Source organism: Salmo salar, chromosome ssa15 (assembly GCF_905237065.1).
Source record: "Salmo salar chromosome ssa15, Ssal_v3.1, whole genome shotgun sequence".
Taxonomy (NCBI): Eukaryota; Metazoa; Chordata; class Actinopteri; order Salmoniformes; family Salmonidae; genus Salmo; species Salmo salar.
In genome coordinates this window covers 72,424,239-72,445,820 of record NC_059456.1, presented here as the reverse complement: position 1 = coordinate 72,445,820, position 21,582 = coordinate 72,424,239, and the positions used below count along the sequence as shown (strand labels likewise).

Sequence of the window (21,582 nt, the reverse complement as noted above, 5' to 3'; positions counted from 1 at the left end):
TAAAGAAAAACCCTTGAATGAGTAGGTGTCCAAACTTTTGACTGGTACTGTATATTTATTTAAGGAACTCATCCTGCTTTCAAATTAATCTTGAAGGTTGTAATAGTAGAATGAACAAGGTACAATTTCGAAATTGGGTAGTGCATGTCAGGTAACTTTTTTCGCTAGGTTTTTTTAGCCCATAGATTTTGTTTTAATGTTTGAGTCACTCAAATATCACATGAATACCCATTAGACATTGCAAGAAAATGAGCTTTAAAACTGCAACATTTTCTCTGCACCCCATGGCAAAACGTGTAGAATTACAGGAAATAAGCTTTGAACCTGCACATTTTTCTCTCCGCCAACAAGAGGTGTGTGAACAGTTTGTGTCACGAACAGTGCCTGTGCCCATAGAAATAGATGGGAGGGCACGGATGTTTCCCAATGCTGGAAGGGGGGCCTGAATAAAAAAGTGTGGGAACCCCTGAGCTAGGGCACTGTGGGTAAATGTAAGGCCACTGTTCTTGAAGGAGGATCAAAAAGGTACATCCATATCTGACACACATTGTAAAAAAACAAGACTCATCAAAACCTTGGTCCTTTCTGCCCCAGGACACACACACACACACACACACACACACACACACACACACACACACACACACACACACACACACACACACACACACACACACACACACACACACACACACACACACACACACACACTCCCTCAAGAAGAGTGCCTCAGCAGCTTTGAGCAGAATTGAAGTAAAGCCAAAAGGGGGTAGAAGAAGTGTGTGGTAAAACAACAAAGACTGGTTGAATAACAGACCTGGGGGAGGCTTCTGTCTGAGAGTCCTTCCTTTGTTTCCAGACAAATGAAAGAGAACACACAGAGACACACACACACATGCATTTCCGTGACAAATCCCAACGGGCAGCATTATTTAGGTTACTAAAGTCAGAGAGGGTAGGACGAGGGTGAATATCTGAAAAAGTCAACAGCAGTAGCTATATGTCATTAAGATCATCAGGATATAGCATTTGGGTAAGCAAGCACCTGTCAAGTAGCAAGGGGGAAAAAAGAGAAACAGAGTTGTCAAGGCACTGACTTATTTGGGTGATGAGCACTAAGTTACTGCAGCCTTGAGACACCACGAGACTATGAATTCAGGTGAGATTCTCCAAAAGGTAAGAATTCTGCACACTAGCGGTTCTGGGGGGGGAATCGGGGGCAGTGTAGAATCAAATAATTTTTACATAACTAATTTTTGCTATCGTTATTTTTTTTACATCCGTTATTAGACAGCGGCAACGATGATGACTATGAACATGGTCTTTTGCCTGCAATGCAGTGAAGAAAACGAATAGACAACAATAACGTCTAATGTAACTGGCCCCTCTAACAGTACAACTGGCCCCAGCTTGGCCCCCCCAGTTGAAATGGTCTAGAACCGCCAGTGATTCTCCATTCACATAATCATCATCCTCCTACTGTATATTCAGACCTGCTGAAGGATTTGGCCTTCAGATTCCTCAGGAGGTCCAGTTGATTGAGGGGGGGTATGAGTCTGGAGAGAGAAGATGAGACGGTTTTCATTATCTTTTATACATCCCACTGGAAGGCTAGTGCATGTCTTTCTAAAAAACAAATTACCTCTAAGTTCAGTGGCCCTCTAGTCTGGAGCATTGAAGCCTAACATTATACTGTTTCAAAATAGAACCATTCCTTAGATACAGTATTCTGTGCAGCAGTATGTAGCTCTAAAATGAAATAAAAAGCAGAAAGCTGCTTTGAGAAAGCCAAATATTGCAGTCCGCAGATTCATTTCCCAATGATTCCAACAGACTTAGAAGGTAAACAGAGTGATTCATTTTCAAAGTAGCTACAGTGCCTTCAGAAAGTATTCTATGTCCTTGACTTATTCCACATCTTATTGTGTTACAGCCTGAGCTCAAAATGGATTCAATATTTTTTTCTCTCACATATCTACACACAATAACCCATAACGACAAACTGAAATTTTAGATGAAAAAAACAAATGAAATACAGAAATATCCAATTTATGTAAGTGTTTACACCCCTGAGTCAATACTTTGTAGAAGCACTTTTGACAGCTATTACAGCTGTGAGTCTTTCCACACCTGCATTGTGCAAGATTTGCCCATTGTTATTTTCAAAATTCTTCAAGCTCTGTCAAATTTGTTGTTGATCATTACTAGACAACCATTTTTAGGTCTTGCCATAGATTTTCATGCAGATTTAAGTCAAAACTGTAACTCAGCCACTCAGGAACATTCACAGTCTTCTTGGTAAGAAACTCCAGTGTAGTTTTGGCCTTTTGTTTTAGGTTATTGTCCTGCTGAAAGGTGAAATCATCTCCCAGTGTCTGGTGGAAAGCAGCCTGAACCAGGTTTTTCTCTAGGATTTTGCCTGTGCTTAGTTCCATTCCGTTTATTTTTTTATCCTGAAAAACTCCCCAGTCCTTAATGATTACAAGCATACACATTACATGGAATGGGTCCCCAAATCCTCCAAAATTTCTACAGCTGCACCATCGAGAGCATCCTGACCGGTTATATCACCACCTAGTATGGCAACTGCTCGGCATCTGACCGTAAGGCACTAGAGGGTAGTGCGTACGGCCCAGTACATCCCTGAGTCCAAGCTTCCTGACATCCAGGACCTATATACTAGGTGGTGTCAGAGGACTCCAGTCACCCAAGTCATAGACTGTTCTCTCTGCTACCGCACGGCAAGCGGTACCGGAGCGCCAAAGTCTACGACCAAAAGGCTCCTTAACAGCTTCTACCCACAAGCCATAAGACTCCTGAACAACTAATCAAATAGCAACCCGGACTATTTGCATTGCCTGTTCCCCCCCCCCAACCCTCTTCTACGCTGCTGCTACTCTCTGTTATTATCTATGCATGGTCACTTTAATAACTCTACATGTACATGTACTCTACATGTACATATTACCTCAATTACCTTGACACCGGTACCCTCTGTATATAGCCCCGGTATTGTTATTTACTGCTGCTCTTTAATTATTTGTTATTCTTATCTCTTACTTATTTTTTATTTTTATATATATATATATATATATATATATATATATATATATATATTTTTTTTTTTTTTGGGGGGGTATTTTCTTAAAGCTGCATTGTTGGTTAAGGGCTTGTAAGTAAGCATTTCACTGTAAGGTCTACACCTGTTGTATTTGGCACATCTGACAAATACAATTAGATTAGATTTGAACTGAGTTTTCCACACCATGCGTCTTGAATAATAGTCATGTGAGTTTTGGGGAATAGTCTGGGAATAAACTGAGCACTCAGTTTGTTTGTTTGTTTGACCTGACGAAGATCCGTTTCAGATGGAAACGTTGTCAATAAAGCGGTGAATTGGGAGCTTTAACAGTGTGCGGGCCTTCTTGTTCTTTAGTATTCTTTATTAGCCCAGCACCTATGTGTTTAAGGATGTGCGTATGACCACAAACCTTTCTATAAACAGTATTATTGCACACAGAGTGAGTCCATGCAACTTATTACGTGACTTGTTAAGCACATTTTTACTCCTGAACTTATTTAGGCTTGCCATAAGAAACGGGTTGAATACTTATTGACTCAAGACATTTCAGCTTTTCATTTTTAATTTCGTAAACATTTCTAAAAACATAATTCCACTTTGGCTTTATGGGGTATTGTGTGTAGGCCAGTGACACAAAAACAAAATTTTAAATTCAGGCTGTAACAACAAAATGTGGAAAAAGTCAAGGGGTGTGAATACTTTCTGAAGGCACTGCACTAGTTGTGCTTTGAATATCAAAACAAAGCCCAGCAGTATCTCAAAATGAAAGGTATTAGAGTTCAACTTCAACTTGGAAAGCCAGACTGGTTGGTGTCATTTCAAGGGTATAAATGGAGTTTCATTTCCAGGATAAAAATGTATATAAAGTATAGAGAACAGATAAGGTCTGTACCTGTACATTGGGAGAGAAACGTTCTCCTCATAAAAATCCCACGTCGACAGCAGATCAGTCCGAGCGAGATTCGTAGCATAAAATCGCCAAGCATTCTATTTGTGAGACAGATGGTGTTATTTGCTAGTGATGCAGACAATGTCATAATGCAGAGGATGTTCAATGACCCAACAGGTGATATATAATTCAATAAAATCAGTCAGAAAGAACCAGGTAAAAAGAAAAGAAAAAAGAAAATTGGTAAAATGTTAGACAATGTGTCAGTGGGTGTGTCCAGACTAAATGGTGGTGCGTGTGGCCACCTGTATCAGACCAGCAGCAGGTTGGCGTCGCTTCTCAAAATGCTTCTGTCTGTGCTGCTCCTGGACCTTCAGAGCAAAACCAGACCCCAGGATACCCTGTGTGCGTGCATGTGAGTAGGTGTGGATAAGAGTGAAAAATGACACATTGTCAGCATATCTCTACCCTCTTGAATATGAACATCTGAAACTAGAATGTAGGACTAACAGATTAAAACATTATAATAATGGTTATCGGAACGTTTTAAATTCAAGTGTGTACCAGGACATGTTTTGCCTAAGCAGAAGTTCACCATTGAAGAGCACAACAACTCTAAAGTGTACTAATGACACAGAACATTGCAAAATGTTTCCGGAATATAACCATTGGAGATCATGCACTTGGCCGTAAGGCTGGAACTGTGAGTAAAGGTTTTACATTTCCTTCAAACTCAGAAACATAATACAGTTAAATTAAGTTGCCTTCTGCACCATAAGGGTTTCAATTAGCACCTAAAATGTCCCTCAAACTTACAGCTGGGAGCGCAAAGAAAGCCACTCCTATCATACTGAACATTGCAGCCAGCAGACGTCCATTCCAGGTCTTTGGGAACTTATCCCCATAGCCTATGGTAGTCAGGGTGATCTAGAGAAAGAAGAGACATTTTCAACAGCACCTACAGTAATGCATACCTTATATAATACAGTAGTCCGCCAAAGCTGGTAAGTCAAGACCCCATTCCACTACTATAGATTATACTTTTCAAGTGACGTTATGGCTCAGTTTTAGATATGTATTTTCCTGGGTACTGCAGATATATTAGGGAAATATATTATTGGAAAACGAACTGTAAGTCTGCCCTAATAGAAGATACCATTGAATACCTTGTGCACTTTCTAATTTGGAAATATTATTGAACTTACCAGCCCCCACCACAGGGCATCAGCATAGGTCTCAAACATGTCGTTGTCATCTTTCTCGACCGAGTACACCAGGAAACTAGCCAGGATGAGACAGAGAAAGCCTATGTACCAAGCAGTGATAAGTTCCTGGAGAAGAGGAACAGAGCATCAGCTATAGAATTTGGTAACACTTCATGGTATGTATACATTCATAAAGCCTTTATAAATAATACACAATAATATCTGTATCCACCAAATCCACCATTTCTGTCTTTTATCTGGACTATGTAATCAAAATCAGGAAAACACAGTTTATTCAAATTTGTAGACTAATTTCCTTCTACCCAATGCCTTTTACGTAGGCTTTTGATTATGTTTTTGCGGAGCCTTTCTTCCAAATCTCATCTCGCAGAAGGGGAGAAACCTGGGCTCCTGAGGCTAACCTAACCCCGGCTAAACATATAGCCTTTCTAGTGGTCACCTTGCTGTGGGCATAGACCACTGATCCTAGAAGTTTCCAGGTGCCCCCGCGCCGGTCCATCCGCAGCATGCGGAGGATCTGCAAGAAGCGGAGACTGCGGATGGCAGAGGTGGCGAAGACATTCCCCTGGGAGCCAGCAGCCAGCACCGACACAGATGCTATCAAGACCATGATGTCTAGAGGAGGAAGGATATTCACATCATGTCAATGGTGTTCCATGCGCTCACACGCACACACTCTCAAGCCCACGATGTCTGGGGAAGAAAGGGGATTCACATAATGTCAGCGGGGGTTCCATGGCCACAAGCATCACCAAACACTGTTGAGATTGCGTTGATAGTGTTCAATGATTACCGACATCCTCCAACAGTAAGAAGCCGACCTCGCATGGCAATCCCATGAGGCACTATTCAGGTGTTGCTATTTAATAACATGGTAGTGAACAAAATGACTTCAGGGAATGTGATTAGTGAACTGGTGTAGTTCTAAAACAAGGCAGTGTTGAATGTTGATGTTAGCTTTTCCTTTCCTTACATAAGGTATGGGAGACTTGAGAGAAACTGACTACCCTTAGAAATATAAAAGTAATTTTTGGTAAAAAAAAAAATGTTTTATGTGAATAACGCTTATTTTTATGGAAATGAGAACAGCAAAGTCGGAGGAAGAGGTAGAGAGAGATAAAAGGAGAGAGTGATGAGAAAGGAGAAAGAGGAGAGAAGACCAGGACAGGAGAGTTGTAGCCAGAACAGAAGAAACATCTTGAAAAGTGAGAGGTAGAAGGAGAAGAAAGTATTTCTGTTCTCACCGATAACACAGAAAGGCTTGCGGGCAAATTTCAGCCTTCCCCTCCATCCTCTGTAGCGACAGCAGCAGCCCGCTGCCCATATCCTCACAATGTACTCAACTCCAAACACCACGATGGTCACTATTTCCTGTGGTAATTGGGAGCAAATTCAGTGTGTGGGCCTTTGTTCTTTTCAAGTACTTCTGTACTTCCTTGCCCAGCACCTGTTTTTTTTTTTGGGGGGGGGGGGTGCATATGACCACAAACTTCACTATTTCCTGTGACACATCAAATCACAGACATATTATACTGCCACTAAACCCAAAGTGTTATCATAGTGCAGTTCCATGCACAACACAACCAGATGGCTAGAGTAGTAGGAAAAAAGATAAGTGACCTAAAGCTATGGGTGGCTATAATGTGAGAGATATGAACCTGAGAGAACATAGTTCATTTTAGGATTACATTGGATTTAAAAATCTATATTGCACATATTTTATTGTGACATACTTTGCCGTCTTGAGCATAAAAAAAGCGTAGAAAACATGGACAGAGCACCGTACTTTTCAGAGCAAACCACCACATACATACCAGAATGTACAAGGCAGTCTCAGAGCTGTTCTTGAACTCGTTGATGGTAGCGAAAACAGAGAGGATGAGACAGGAAAACACCAACAGGAAGCTGAAAGAAATAAGAGGACATTAAACTATAGGCTCCTGTTCAAGTACTTCAGAAATGCATCCTTCCTTGCTTGAGGTAAACACATATCAATAAGCGATTGGATGGGTGTAAGCCAATGTCACCACCCTATTACTTACCAATCCATGACTCAAGGAAGAACGGGTTTATTTCTGAGGTATTCTAAAAGGGCCTGGTAGAATCCCCCATAAATGCCACCCGAACAGCTGGCTAGCTGTCAACAGTCCTTGACCGGGTTGTACTTTTAAACATAAGCCAATTCCCCCATCTGTACATCTATGGCTATAGCCTGGGAGGGGTGTACTTATAGTAAGTGATTAATGACTGCAAAGGACACTGGGACCTGTCACGGCCTTGGTCATAGAGTTTAATAAGAAGATCTGCTTTAAACAGTTTGCAATTTCATTAATAAAATGCAGAAGTTAAACGTGCATGAAACGAGTTTACAGTCAGTCGGACCTTTCACTAATAATAATAATAATAATAATAATACATGTAAATACCCTGTATGTTGAAACTGTATTTGCGTATTTCACAAGCACACAAAATAATCACATTACTTTCACATGTAGCCTAACCTGTCATACAAACTGGAAACTGCTTATACTCAACTGGCAGCTTCATTAAATAGTACCCTCAAAACACCAGTCTCAACGTCAACAGTGAAGAGGCGACTCCGGGGTCCTGGCCTTCTAGGCAGAGTTCCTCTGTCCAGTGTCTGTGTTCTTTTACCCATCTTAATCTTTTCTTTTTATTGGCCAGTCTGAGATATGGCTTTTTCTTTGCAACTCTGCCTAGCAGTACAGCATCCCAGAGTCGCCTCTTCACTGTTGACGTTGAGACTGGTGTTTTGCGGTACTATTTAATGAAGCTGCCAGTTGAGGACTTGTGAGGCGCCGGTTTCTCAAACCAGACACTCTAACGTACTTGTTCTCTTGCTCAGTTGTGCACCAGGGCCGCCCACTCCTCTTTCTATTCTGGTTAGAGACAGTTTGCGTTGTTCTGTGAAGGGAGTAGTATACAGCGTTGTACGAGATCTTCAGTTTCTTGGCAATATCTCGCCTTCATTTCTCAGAACAAGAATAGACTGACGAGTTTCAGAAGAAAGGTCTTTGTTTCTAGCCATTTTGAGCCTGTAATCGAACCCGCAAATGCTGATGCTCCAGATACTCAACTAGTCTAAAGAAGGCCAGTTTTATTGCTTCTTTAATCAGGACAACAGTTTTCAGCTGTGCTAACATCATGGCAAAAGGGTTTTCTAATGATCAATCAGCCTTTTAAAATTATAAACTTGGATTAGCTAACACAATGTGCCATTGGAACACAGGAGTGATGGTTGCTGATAATGGGCCTCTGTACGCCTATGTAGATATTCCATTCAAAATCAGCCGTTTCCAGCTTCAATAGTCATTTACAACATTAACAATGTCTACACTGTAGGAAATTTCTAAATGACCCCAAACTTTTGAATGGTAGTGTATATTTCAGGATGTGGTGTATTCCAGGAAATTATCACAATTCTTGTAAACATTTCAGTTTAAAAAATATTGCTTGTTATTTTTTTTTTTAAGTGTTATTTTGTCACAAGTTCAGCTGAATGCAAATTTCTCTACTGAATGAAATATTACCACTACCTCTTTAAAACCATGTCTATCTTTAAACACAATCACCTTTTTCGTCTTTTAATCATATTTTAACATGGGCTTAATACCTAACAAACACTTTCATTTAACACTTAAACAGCAGGCACTGTTACCTCATATCCCATAATGCCTGGGAAGGAAAAACCGGCCACTGGCTCAACTTATTAGCCCAGACAGCTACAAGGACGCACTTTCATGCTTGGTTTAGGACCTCATATTGAAGCTTATAGAGATCCCAACTGATGTATAGAACACTCTTAAAATGATCAAAAATGTAGATACAAGCATCATGAAACCTTTAACACATTAAATTAAATTTTCACCTAACTTGCTTACCACTTTTCCAATGTGGTTTATTCCTTCAGAGTCCATGAAATGATGACCTCTTCCTAAATATTTGGTCAAATGATTCATTTTGTGTATGATTTCCTAGAGACAAGGATGACTCATCTTACCCCACTCTCCCCTAATGTACCCTGTTGTGTACATATCTTACTACTACTACTACTACTACTACTACTACTACTACTACTACTATGCATACTACTTCTGATATTACTGGTTATTTTTGATAACTCTTATTGTATTTGATTATTGAACTGCAATTTTGTGGGACCTAGCACAAGCACTTCACTGCACCTTTTATGCCTTCTGTAAAACTGTGTACGTGACAAATAAAATCAGATTTTTATTTGATTTAAGGAGCTTCTCAGTTATACTAATTCCATCCTCTGTTGGCAGTTGCACACGCTATTTATAAACTTCAGGTCAGTCTTAACTTAACACAGTATTGGTGTGCGGCCAGATCATCTAACGATGCCATCAGCTTGCTGTGCCAAAGCTCTGTTGTGAGACAGTATTTATTGCTTCTGTCACTCGGTCAGTACCACCCCCGAGAGTGAGAAATGTTCCAAGTCTGCAGACTGTAGTCCACCTTCCTGCAGTTCTACAGAAACCACTTTTTCTAGGATATCCCCACATTACCCATTATAGTAGCTTTCACTGGGGCTGGGAGAAACAAAAAGGGTGAATGTGATTTGGGGAGGGATAGGAAGAGGCAGGAATTGGGTGTGTGCTTGGCAATAGATGGATGGAGACTGGTCTTAGGGAAGGTTCTTTAGGTGAACCATTTTGAAGCTAATCCAATTCTGGGCTAATGGAGATGTCATAGTGAAAGCAGATTCGGGGGGGGGGATTTAACAGCAGCTTTCAGAAGCTGAAGCAATCTGGCTAGCTAGATATATCACACAGCTATGCCGCAAGAGACAGTAGAACGACACTCCTGACCTGCAGTATAAGACGTTTGGTCTTACAGCCCCGGACACTGAATAATGTGGTAGTCAGGAGAGTCTAGGCCACACAAACACCACATAAGCGTGTTTGGGTCTGAGAAAAGCACTATAGTAAATACATGATTAGCATAACATACATTTCTGTTAATTCATGTGTAATTACTTCACAATAAATATATGTGGGGGTTTAAGAAAAGTGAACTGAGTCATGCCTTAGAAAAGCCTCAATGTATAGACAGTGGAGCTTGAGTGAAGATTATTTTATGAAACTTTTCACGTCTCCTTTTAAATTTCAACAGTAGCTCATTATAGCACACACACCTGAGGCTGCCAAGCTCATTCGCACTCCCTGACAAGCACACCTGTAACTGGTCATTGCCTAATAAGAGGGGTGAATAGAACACTATGCAAAGCAGCCAACCAATTAGACACAGTAACATTTTTCATTCAAACAAATAGCCGTCAACAAGATCGTAATCAACTTCCCTAGATTGTCACTACAAAAGTGACTATACCTAATTAATAATGCCTAATAGTGGAATAGACAGTGTGCGATTACACTCACAGCATATGTGCAGTAGATACATTACTACTGTTTGTGCTGTACTGTGAACGAGTAGAGACGAGTAATCCCTGATTGTGCCTATACATAAAGGCACCTTTGGCATCTCTCTGCTTGTTGCCGGATGTCTAGATGTTTTCACACGAGACAAGAATTGATAAACAAGATGAAAATGGATTTCTTGGACCCCGAAAGAGCTGCACTTCCACTCAGTTGCAGATAAAGAAACATTGATCTGCCCCGCTCAGCAAGATGTCCAGACCCAGACATGTCTATCTGCCTGGCTGGGTCTATGAGGACTTTAAGAGTGCAGTTGAAGCAGATTCCCCCAGATTACTTACCAGATGGGGAAGAAAGGGCCCCAAAGCAATATCCAGGCCCTCTGAGACTAAAACTGCCAATTGCAACCAATAGAAGCCAAACTCAGGTATACAATGAGGGGAAACACAGTAGCAATACACTTTTTTTACTAAAACAATTGTCTGTTATGCTAAAAATTGTATATATTTAATGCAAGTGCTGCATTTCTGCTACTATTGATTCTTCTGGAGACACATGATGAAGGTTCTGACGGAGCCCATCTGACACACAGTGCAGCTACTATAGCATTGCTAACATACCAAATCTTGTCCTTAGTGTTCCTTAATGAAAATTAAGTCATTTCCTCTAAACAGTCCGTTGATTTGTTGTTGGAGGACCATTTTATGATGAAAAGGATGCTGAATATGATTCAGAATTAATTTAATACTAATTGGGCTGGACAAGAGAATAAACCAATTACTTTATATCTGAATGGACAAAGCCATTGATTACGTGACACCATTCATTCCTATGTGAAGACTCAATAGTGGACTTGAAGCACTATTACTGGATACTCACACTGCTCTCCAGGCAGGTCTGCCAGTTTTGACTAGCAGAAGTGACTTTTCATAGCAAGTTAGGATAACTTATGCAGCAGGCTAGGAAAATTAACGCTGTAGGTTAGTAGAATTAGGTTAAGGTTGGGAAAAGGGTTAGGCTTGCTAAAACGCTAAAATTGTCCACCGATGCGAATCAAACATATCTAGCTATGACCAGGCCTGCCATCAGAAGTCTTGGTTTTCCACCTATGCGATTCTGCCCATTTGAAGCCAAAGAAGTTGGTTAAGATATCTCATGTGGGCTACTCCATGAGCTACTCCAGGAAGTGACATTGCAGGCAAGCTCAGTGCTGCCCCCTCTCACTGAGTATCTCAAGTTGGAGGCCGAATGGGGTACTGCATTCTGCCATTAGCAACTAAAAACTTATTCTGCGAATTAAAAATAATAACTTAAAATAACTGGTTCAAGGACATACATCTGGTGTAATAGAAGCAATGATTGGTACCGAGACTGTCTTCAAATGTATTTGTCTTCAAATGTATTTATCTTTTTACACAAAGATTGACCATGAATATTGCCTTCTTCCCATTCACTACAATGGGGGAAACTGTTTTCTGCAAACTGCCTGCAGCACTGTGGTCGGCCTTGAACTGTGTGGCTTCAATGAGAGGGGGCAGTCCTTCTCCCCTGGAATAAACACTAAATAATAATACGTGCTGAATGTTTATTTGATAACAGGACATTGATTTGTTGTTCAAAACTTTTCGCTAAATTCCAACATTAAAGGACTGTGTAATTACGGTTAACATCAATACTCCGCAGGCTGCAGAGCATCTCCAACCAGACTTTGTACATTTTGGAAGATTTAAGAGAGTCCATCACATGCACCTGTGTAAACTGTCATAAAGCACTGTGGCCTTTTTTCCCTTTCTATTTTAAGAAAAAGCCCAACAAAACCTTTCACCTCATCCCAAAACGTACCCTCCAAATATACAGAACAGTACCCCCTCTCCAGTAGCCCATTGATTATACACATATCATTGTTACACATATAAAGGAAAATTATTTACATTACATTTTAGTCATTTAGCAGATGCTCTTATCCAGAGCGACTTACAGTAGTGAATGCATACATTTAATTTCATGCATTTATTTTGTACTGGCCCCCCGTGGGACTCGAACCCACAACCCTGGCGTTGCACACACCATGCTGGCGTTGCAAACACCATGCTCTACCAACTGAGCCACAGGTAACTGCCAAAATACTTGAGTAAATAAGGGATACGAAACATATTGAAAGCAGGTGCTTCTACACAGGTGTGGTTTCTGAGTTAATTAAAGGTAGACTCAGCGATATGACGTAGATGCACAAAGTAAACAGCATAGTGAGTACATTTCTGCAACAACTAAGAGCGTTGAAGTGTGAGGCTCAACTTCTCCGCTGTTTTAGTCCCGTGGCTATTACCTTGTGAACAGTGTGAAGCGAACCCATGCACATGCGCAGATACTGTGTGTGACTGTGTGAGAGCAAAGTCTTGCATCTCTCTCATCTGAATATCTGCGGTGATGCTCGTGGCAACGTCATTTCTGAGTCTCACTTTAAGCAATTAACATCCCCATCATGCTTAGGGAAATGAATAAAAATGCTGGGTAGGCCATTATTTTGGCTGCCATGCCTATGCCCCCATCCACAGGGCACGAGTGGTCACTGAATGGTTTGATGAGCATGAAAACGATGTAAATCATATGCCATGGCTGTCTCAGTCACCAGATCTCAACCCAGTTTAACACTTACGGGAGATTCTGGAGCGACGCCTGAGACAGCATTTTCCACCACCATCAATAAAACACAAAATGATGGAATGGTGTCGCATCCCTCCAGTTGAGTTCCAGACACTTGTAGAATCTACGCCAAAGTGCATTGAAGCTGTTCCGGCTCGCGGTGGCCCAACGCCCTATTAAGACACTATGTTGGCGTTTCCTTTATTTTGGCAGTTACTTATATATGCCACAGAGAAAAATAGACAAAATAATAATGAATTCCTACATGATTGTGGAGGTAAAATACATGTTTTCGTATGAGGGGACTTTGCCCATTCAATCTAAATGAAAAGTAGAAAACATTGTCAGTTGCACGCCTGATTAGACACCTAACTTTTTCACTGTGTCATTCCAATACTGTGACGATTTTTTAAAAGCTGTATAGAAGTATCAACAATCACTTGACTGAATCAATTGCTGAAAGCTAAGGTGTATCATCGAAAGGTGAAATCTCATACTGATTGACTGACATGATCGGACAAATGATCAATGGGGCAGAGTTTGTATCGTCATTATTTATGCCTGTAAAGAGGTATGGGTAGAGTCTCTCAGTGAAGGTGCAGACGGTGAAAGAATAGATATGAGACTCGGCCTCCACATCATAAAAGGAGACTTCCCCCTCCTCATAATCCACAAACACCCCCACCTTCTGAAGCTCCTCTGACAGAGAGAGAAGGACACTGGGCCCAGCGTGAGCCATGTACTCATCCCCATTCATCAGCCCCACAGTCCAGTATCCATTCACAGGACTGGGGCTTACATTCCCCTTCCTGTTGATGGACTCTCTGGCCACTCCCAAAGCCCACCTAGTCTTCCCCTCCACCTGCACCTCAAAGTAAAATCTCCCAGAGGAGAAGCCTTCATTTCCTAGTACACAGGGTACAGGATCAAACCTCTTTGGGTTGTCAAGGAAGAGCTTTTGTCTGCTTCCTAGCTTCACCTGTTTCCCATCCTCAGACAAAATGAGTTTGGGATTTGCCGTATCAGAGTCCAGAGTCACATCCACAGCTGACTGCTGCATTCTCTCCAGCTCGGTCTCACACAACTTCTCCATCTCTTCACAAAGCGTCTCCTCCAGTTGAGACACAGCTCTCCTAAGGGTCCCGACCCACAAACCGCTGTGAACCCTGATCTCAGACCAGTCCTTGGTGCGTAGAAGGGTGCAAAGCGATGGGGAGCTCTGGAGAACGTGGAGGTGGTCCTCTGTGTTTGACAGCTTCTGCAGCTCAGTGTCTCTCTTTTGTAGGTCAGTGATTTCCTGCTCCAGCTCTTTAATGAGCCCTTCGGTATGCCTCTCTGCTGCTTTCTGTTTCACCTCAATCACCTCAATGAACTCAGCCTGGCTTTTCTCAATAGCGCGCATCAGAGTAGTGAAGACCTGCACGCTATGTTCTATCTCTCTCTCTGCACCCCTCTTCCTGAGTGCTATTGAGTGTTCGATCTGCTTCACCTTCTGCAGTCTCTCCTTGATCATCCTCTGCACTTTTCCCTTGGTTTCCCCCAGCAGAGTCTTCCTCACTCCACTCTCTTCCTCTATGGGGACAGTCTTGTGGAACTTGTGGTCCGTCTCAGTGCAGAACTGACACAGACAGGTCTGGTCGCTCCTACAGAACAACTCCAGGGGTCGTTGGTGCTTCTCACACACCCTGTCATCCAGGTTCTCCACAGGGTCAATTAGCTTGTGTTTCTTGAAGGAGGCAACTCTCTGATGAGGCTCTAGGTGAGTCTCACAGTAAGAGGCCAGACAAACCAGGCACGACTTCAAGGCCATGAACTTCCTCCCAGTGCAGACATCACAGGCCACTTCTCCAGGCTTGGCGGGGTGCTGTTTGAGTGTGCTGTCAGCTGGAGCTAGCTTCCGGACGTGGGCGGCCATTTCAGAAATAAAAGTATTGACACTGAGATCTGGTCTCTGTTCAAAAGCCTTTTTACACATTGGACACTTGCATAGGCCCTCAGCGTTCCAGTACACTCCGATACAGGCCATGCAGAAGTTGTGTCCACACGGGATGGAGACTGGGTCAGTGAACACATCTAGACAGATAGAGCACTGGAACTGCTCTTCAGACAGGAGACTGTTGGAGGAAGCCATAGCTGAAAGAGGCCAAAAAACATTTTATTATTTTCATGTGTCAATATCAGTCAGTGGAGGCTCCTCAGAGGAAGAAGGGGAGGACCATCCTCCTCAGTGAATTTCATAAAAATAGTGAAGTTATCCTTTTTAAAGAAAACTATAGTAAATATATTCACGTCACAAAATAACTGATTAATCACACTGTTTTGCAATGAAGGTCTACAGTAGCCTCAACAGCACTCTGTACGGTAGCACCATGGTGTAGTCAGAGAACAGCTAGCTCCGTCCTCCTCTGGGTACATTGACTTCATTACAAAACCCAGGAGGCTCATGGTTCTCATCCCCTTCCATAGACTTACACAGAAATGATGACAACTTTCGGAGGACGTCCTTCAACCTATCAGAGCTCTTGCAGCATGAACTGACATGTTGTCCACCCAATCAAAGGATCAGAAAATGAATCTAGTACTGAAAGCATAAGCTACAGCTAGCTAGCACTGCAGTGCATAAAATGTGGTGAGTAGTTGACTCAAAGAGAGAGAAAGACAATCGTTGAACAGTTTAGAACAAATTAATTAAGAAGCAAGAGAGAGCGATTGCAATATTCTATTTTTTTCACACTTTCACTTACTTAGCTAGCTAATGCAGCTAAGATAGTTTAGCCTACTCAAACACCTGGCTCAAACAGAGGGATGCCATGTTAGGTAGCTGGCAATGACTATCCAACACTGGAACTCTTCCAAGTCAAGGTAAGCTTTTGGTTTTAATAATTTATTGCCATTGAGGCCCGCCAGTGTAACTGCTAAACTGCTTACTGACTGCACACTGTACTGCATGATTGTAACGGGTTTACTAACACGTTAGTTCTATTAGCTATGACGTTACTTGAGGTAATATGGTGAGAATAATGTAGGCTGTGTGTAGCAGTTAGCGGTTATGATATGAAGGTTTGTCTTGGAAAGGTATTTTCGTTTGTCACAGCTGATGTGTTGTGCATTGAAGTCCACACGCGAAGGGAAAAGGTGAGGAGGAGAGCGCGTAGATGCGAGAAGGAATACAGCGAGCTGTTTGTATGTGGCTGCTATGAAAGTGAACTGTGTTTACGTGTGATCAGGGTTGTATTCATTCCGCCGATTCGGTTGAAAAACGTTTCTAAAACGGAAGCAAACTGAACGAAACAGGGATGAACATACCTGAATTTGTCCAATAGAAACTCTTGTTTGCAACTGTTGGACAAATAATTACACCCTAAATCAGCTAGATGCAAGCAAGAGGCTGTCACCTCAATGTTCTCTCTACCTGTGTGCACCTACATTGTAAACTGGGTATAGGGAAAACTTGAGTATCATGTAGGAGCCTAAACCAACACTATCAATGTTATATTGAACTGGGTGAATGGAATATGAATGACAGTCATCCAATATGTGGTTATAGACATAAGGCCATGTTCATATTTTTTTTTAAACGGCACCGACCGCCACTGATATCAATCCATGTAGTAACGTCAAACTATACTATTTTAACCATTCTTTAACATTTCATGAGAGTCAAACGCAGACAGGATAATAATTAGGGCTGTCATCTCCGTAGTGTCTAATCTTGTCCAGGCAAAGCTCTTAATTTTTCTACTCACCTCAGTGTGCAGTATGTTGTTGACTCTGTTCGTTCTCCTCTTCGGATCAGAAAAAAAGATATACCGTGACTGGGGATTTGGTACAGCTACGTGGAAATACTCTTAAGTTTCACTTCAGCAAAATGATGACGTTATAAGCCTCTCCCTTCGCCATAGTGATGACTAACCTCTGCTCTTAAAGGAATACTGCTTTAAAGAAGGTGAATATTTCATTTTACTACACAGATGCCAACTGATAAGGTTTATGTGTTCAAGAGTATTGTATAAACATAATATCATTGTGCCGACATTGTAACTGTAGCTGCTTCTAGGCTAGATTGAACAGACTCAAATGAGATGCTCAAAAGCTACAGCTAATGCTCATGTTCTGTGTTTGAAAAAGTTACCTGCCCATAGAAATACACAGGAGATTTTGGAAGGTACTGTTGAAATCGGAAGTTTACATAAACTTGGGTTGGAGTCATTAAAACTCGTTTTTCAACCACTCCACAAATGTCTTGTTAACAAACTATAGTTTTGGCAAGTCGGTAAGGACATCTACTTTGTGCATGACACAAGTAACTTTTCCAACAATTGTTAACAGACAGACTATTTCACTTATAAATCACTGTATCACAATTCCTGTGGGTCAGAAGTTTACATACACTAAGTTGACTGTGCCTTTAAAAAGCTTGGAAAATTCCAGAAAATGATGTCATGGCTTTAGAAGCTTCTGATATGCAAATTGACATCATTTGAGTCAATTGGAGGTGTACATGTGGATGTATTTCAAGGCCTACCTTCAAACTCATTGCCTCTTTGCTTGACATCATGGGAAAATCAAAAGAAATCAGCCAAGACCTCAGAAAAACAATTGTAGACCTCCAGAAGTCTGGTTCATCCTTGGGAGCAATTTCCAAAACACCTGAAGGTACCATGTTCATCTGTACAAACAATAGTACGCAAATATAAAAACCATGGGACCACGCAGCCGTCATTCCGCTCAGGAAGGAGACGCGTTCTGTCTCCTAGAGATGAACGTACTTTGGTGCGAACAGTGCAAATCAATCCCAGAACAACATCAAAGGACCTTGTGAAGATGCTGGAGGAAACAGGTACAAAATACCTATATCCACAGTAAAACGAGTCCTATATCGACATAACCTGAAAGGCCGCTCAGCAAGGTCGAAGCCACTGCTCCAAAACCGCCATAAAAAAGACAGACTACGGTTTGCAACTGGACATGGGGACAAAGATAGTACTTTTTGATCTGATGAAACAAAAATAGAACTGTTTGGCCATAATGACCATCGTTAGGTTTGGAGGAAGAAGGGGGACGCTTGCAAGCCGAAGAACACCATACCAACCGTGAAGCACGGGGGTGGCAGCATCATGTTGTGGGGGTGCTTTGCTGCAGGAGGGACTGGTGCACTTCACAAAATAGATGGCATCATGAGGCAGGAAAATTATGTGGATATATTGAAGCAACATCAAGACATCAGTCAGGAAGTTAAAGCTTGGTCGCAATTGGGTCTTCCAAATGGACAAAAACCCCAAGCATACTTCCAAAGTTGTGTCAAAATGGCTTAAGGACAACAAAGTCAAGGTATTGGAGTGGCCATCACAAAGCCCTGACCTCAATCCCATAGAACATTTGTGGGTAGAACTGAAAAAGCGTGTGTGAGCAAGGAGGCCTACAAACCTGACTCAGTTACACCAGCTCTCTCAGGAGGAATGGGCCAAAATTCATCCAACTTATTGTGGGAAGCTTGTGGAAGGCTACTTGAAACATTTGACCCAAGTTAAATAATTTAAAGGCAATGCTACCAAATACTAATTGAGTGTTTGTAAACTTCTGACCCACTGGGAATGTGATGAAAAAAATAAAAGCTGAAATAAATCATCTCTACTATTATTCTGACATTTCAAATTCTTAAAATAAAGTGGTGATCCTAACTGACCTAAGACAGGGAATTGTTACTAGTATTAAATGTCAGGAATTGTGAAAAACTGAGTTTAAATGTATTTAGCTAAGGTGCATGTAAACTTACGACTTCAACTGTACATATACAGTTCTTGACATGCAGTGCCCATGGACTATCCCTTGACTGACACTCTCCTGGTTGAGAAATGGGGCACAGTGTAGAATTTGTTGTTTAAATGGACAAGCCCTCTCTTGTTTTCGCTTTGACTGATGTTGGAACACTGACAGGATAGAAGAGGAGGTAAGATGTCCTCAGAGAGAGCGCACAAGAGAGAAAGAGGGAGTGAGAGAGAGAATACCACTTCCAGGTATTGATCCTTCACACATACAATCCAAATAAGACCATAGACCGAGCCTAACATTTCTAGATTGTACATCAAGACCAGCATGCAGCTGGCTAGCCGACACAAATATGAGCAAAGTTTTGCTTCAGCTCCTGGAAGAAGAAGATGGAAAACAAGACAAAGTGCCATCTCTGCATTTCGAGATGTGATCGAAAAACCTTGCAGGAGGGCAAGATTCGACTGAAGTCAGCACATGCCAGTTTTATAAATCAGCTGGCCTGAACGTAAAACAGGATTAAATAGATTAAATGAGGTGGATGGTTTAAATGATGCATCACGGCAAGCCCACAAATGGGATAGAAGCAGAGCTGTAGTTGCTTTACTAGCTCCCATTTTGAGAGGGTGGATACCGTGTATACATTCACAGGTGCCTTGATACCATCTTGCTAGGAGGTCCACTGCATTTTCACTATGGGCTTTCGGGCTTCCACAGCAGTCATGCGATTAGAATTCAACAGCCTATTTAACCTGCCATCGTGGCGTGTGTGGGTTGCCTTTGACACAAGCACGATGTGCCAGCAGCATAGATCCTGTCTAAAAGAGAATTTGATTGGAAGCATTGGTAATATATCACATGCCTATAGGCTACATCCTTATCATATAAGATGACAGCTTACTACATGGAAGTAAGGCATTGTCTAGGTTAGATGATCCTCTACGAGTCTACTACCCACTAGCAGCTAGTTTCAATGATGACCCCCAAAAGCTACCCAGGGTCAAATGAGGGCTGAGCTTTGAGTAGCTGTTACAGTATCCCATTATTAACGGTTGACGACAACCCCAACAGGCAAGACTCAGTTAGGCTACTGTAAGTGTATTTTGACTCGAGGCAAATTTTGGGGTATTCAATTTCTGAGATTTGTACACAGATTTCCTAGCTTTGTTCCAATTTCAGCACGTAGGCCTACTACACAACAAAGCTGGCTCTTCATAAAATAGGTCTACAAACAAATTAAGCAGTAAAGGTGCAGAGCAACTTCATGCCATCACAATCGCTCATTAGGCCTGTACAATGTATCGGATTTTAGCTAGAGCCTCGGCAGTGAAGTCCCAGGGTGCTGGACGCCCTCTTAACTACACTGATCAATTTGAATGACTCAGAGACAATGACTTGCTTGCGCGTTAGTCTAATACATTTGGCAATATACTTTTTTTGGTTGATACGGTTGTCATGCATATTTCCTGATACAGTGTTGCTTAGTATCGAAAAGCGTGTGTGTATGTGTTGGCCCGCCTGACTATGAATGACTGCAACGTCAATTAGTTAAAGTATCGACGCCGCACGGGAGCTGTCCATCAGGCAAAGGTGCTGAAAGAGAAAAGGAGCGCCAATTGGGGGGGTTACTAAAGGTTTGGCACAAAGTTGGCAAATAGGCCTGCTATGCATGTGAATGATTGCATGGACGTTATGCAGGGGGTGGGTTAGCCTAAATATTGTTTCCCTATGCAGATAAGGGCTGTGGTGGTGGTGATTCACACTAGTCTACTCCTGCTCAACCCTTTTTTTTTATCTGCAGAAAACGCATCACTGAAGAACAATGGCTACAAGTCCAACTTCACACCCCAAATAGCTACGCATGATATGTCTTACCCCAACCTATGGCACTACATTCGGGGCCACATAATATTAATCATGCTTGTCTAGCCTCTATGCTGAGTTCCATATCCGAGTGGCTTGGTATACTTACACATAAGCGTGGTAAATAAACGCCCATCCCCGCGGTCTTTCAAGTGCATTATATAGAAAATTTTGTAGTTTCCTATAGCTGGGGTTTTTCTTCGGCGTTCTCCCACCTCTTATGGCACTGGACCTCCGTCTGCATAGGATACTGGTCCGCTTTGTGCTTTCCGAGCCCGCAATCAGCTGCGCCCCGTCCCTGCTAGATTCGGGAGCCCCGGGGTCCAATCCGACAAAGCCGACTTTGTGCTTCTTCTCTCCGGCTTGAGTTGGGTAAACCCCACCGTTAACATTTTTCTGCACCATTTCTAAAGTCGAGGTGACTCAAACCGGGAGTTTTCAATCTCGTTGCGGGGTAGCATCACTGGTGAGTGTTGTGTGTGCTCGTAAGTACAGTCGGTGTCCCTCTGGAATAGCAATTGCAATGTCCATGCGATTGCGAATCTGCAATGTGTAGCCTATACTGTATAGGCTTCTCTCTCAGCTCCTTCCGGCCATCTGACAAGCCTGGGTAGGGGGAAATGCGCTTTAAATATTTAACAATCTATACACGTAGGCCTAAGCTAAATTATTATATATATATATATATAT

General features: G+C 42.0%; 2 protein-coding genes across 3 annotated transcripts in view; both read right to left on the bottom strand.

Annotated features, from left to right (window-relative positions):
• The window catches only part of LOC106572183 (potassium voltage-gated channel subfamily KQT member 2), a 41,702-nt gene extending 20,209 nt beyond the window's left edge, over positions 1-21,493 (bottom strand). For both annotated transcript variants that reach the window (XM_014146108.2, XM_014146110.2), the window contains exons 1-10: positions 21,002-21,493; positions 7,012-7,102; positions 6,442-6,568; positions 5,637-5,812; positions 5,177-5,302; positions 4,788-4,898; positions 4,277-4,372; positions 3,975-4,069; positions 1,494-1,556; positions 818-847 (exon numbers count right to left, since the gene is read on the bottom strand). In XM_014146108.2, coding sequence (XP_014001583.1) covers positions 818-847; positions 1,494-1,556; positions 3,975-4,069; positions 4,277-4,372; positions 4,788-4,898; positions 5,177-5,302; positions 5,637-5,812; positions 6,442-6,568; positions 7,012-7,102; positions 21,002-21,297 — 1,211 coding nt within the window. In that variant the 5' untranslated portion in view covers positions 21,298-21,493. The remainder of the gene's footprint in view (positions 1-817; positions 848-1,493; positions 1,557-3,974; positions 4,070-4,276; positions 4,373-4,787; positions 4,899-5,176; positions 5,303-5,636; positions 5,813-6,441; positions 6,569-7,011; positions 7,103-21,001) is intronic.
• LOC106572184 (E3 ubiquitin-protein ligase TRIM39-like) lies at positions 10,005-17,111 on the bottom strand. Its single transcript, XM_014146112.2, has 2 exons — positions 17,007-17,111; positions 10,005-15,393 (listed from the first exon to the last, which is right to left on the bottom strand). Exon 2 carries the CDS (start codon positions 15,389-15,391, stop codon positions 13,724-13,726), a length of 1,668 nt encoding a protein of 555 aa, XP_014001587.2. The 5' UTR covers positions 15,392-15,393; positions 17,007-17,111; the 3' UTR covers positions 10,005-13,723.
• Positions 21,494-21,582: the final 89 nt, after the last annotated feature.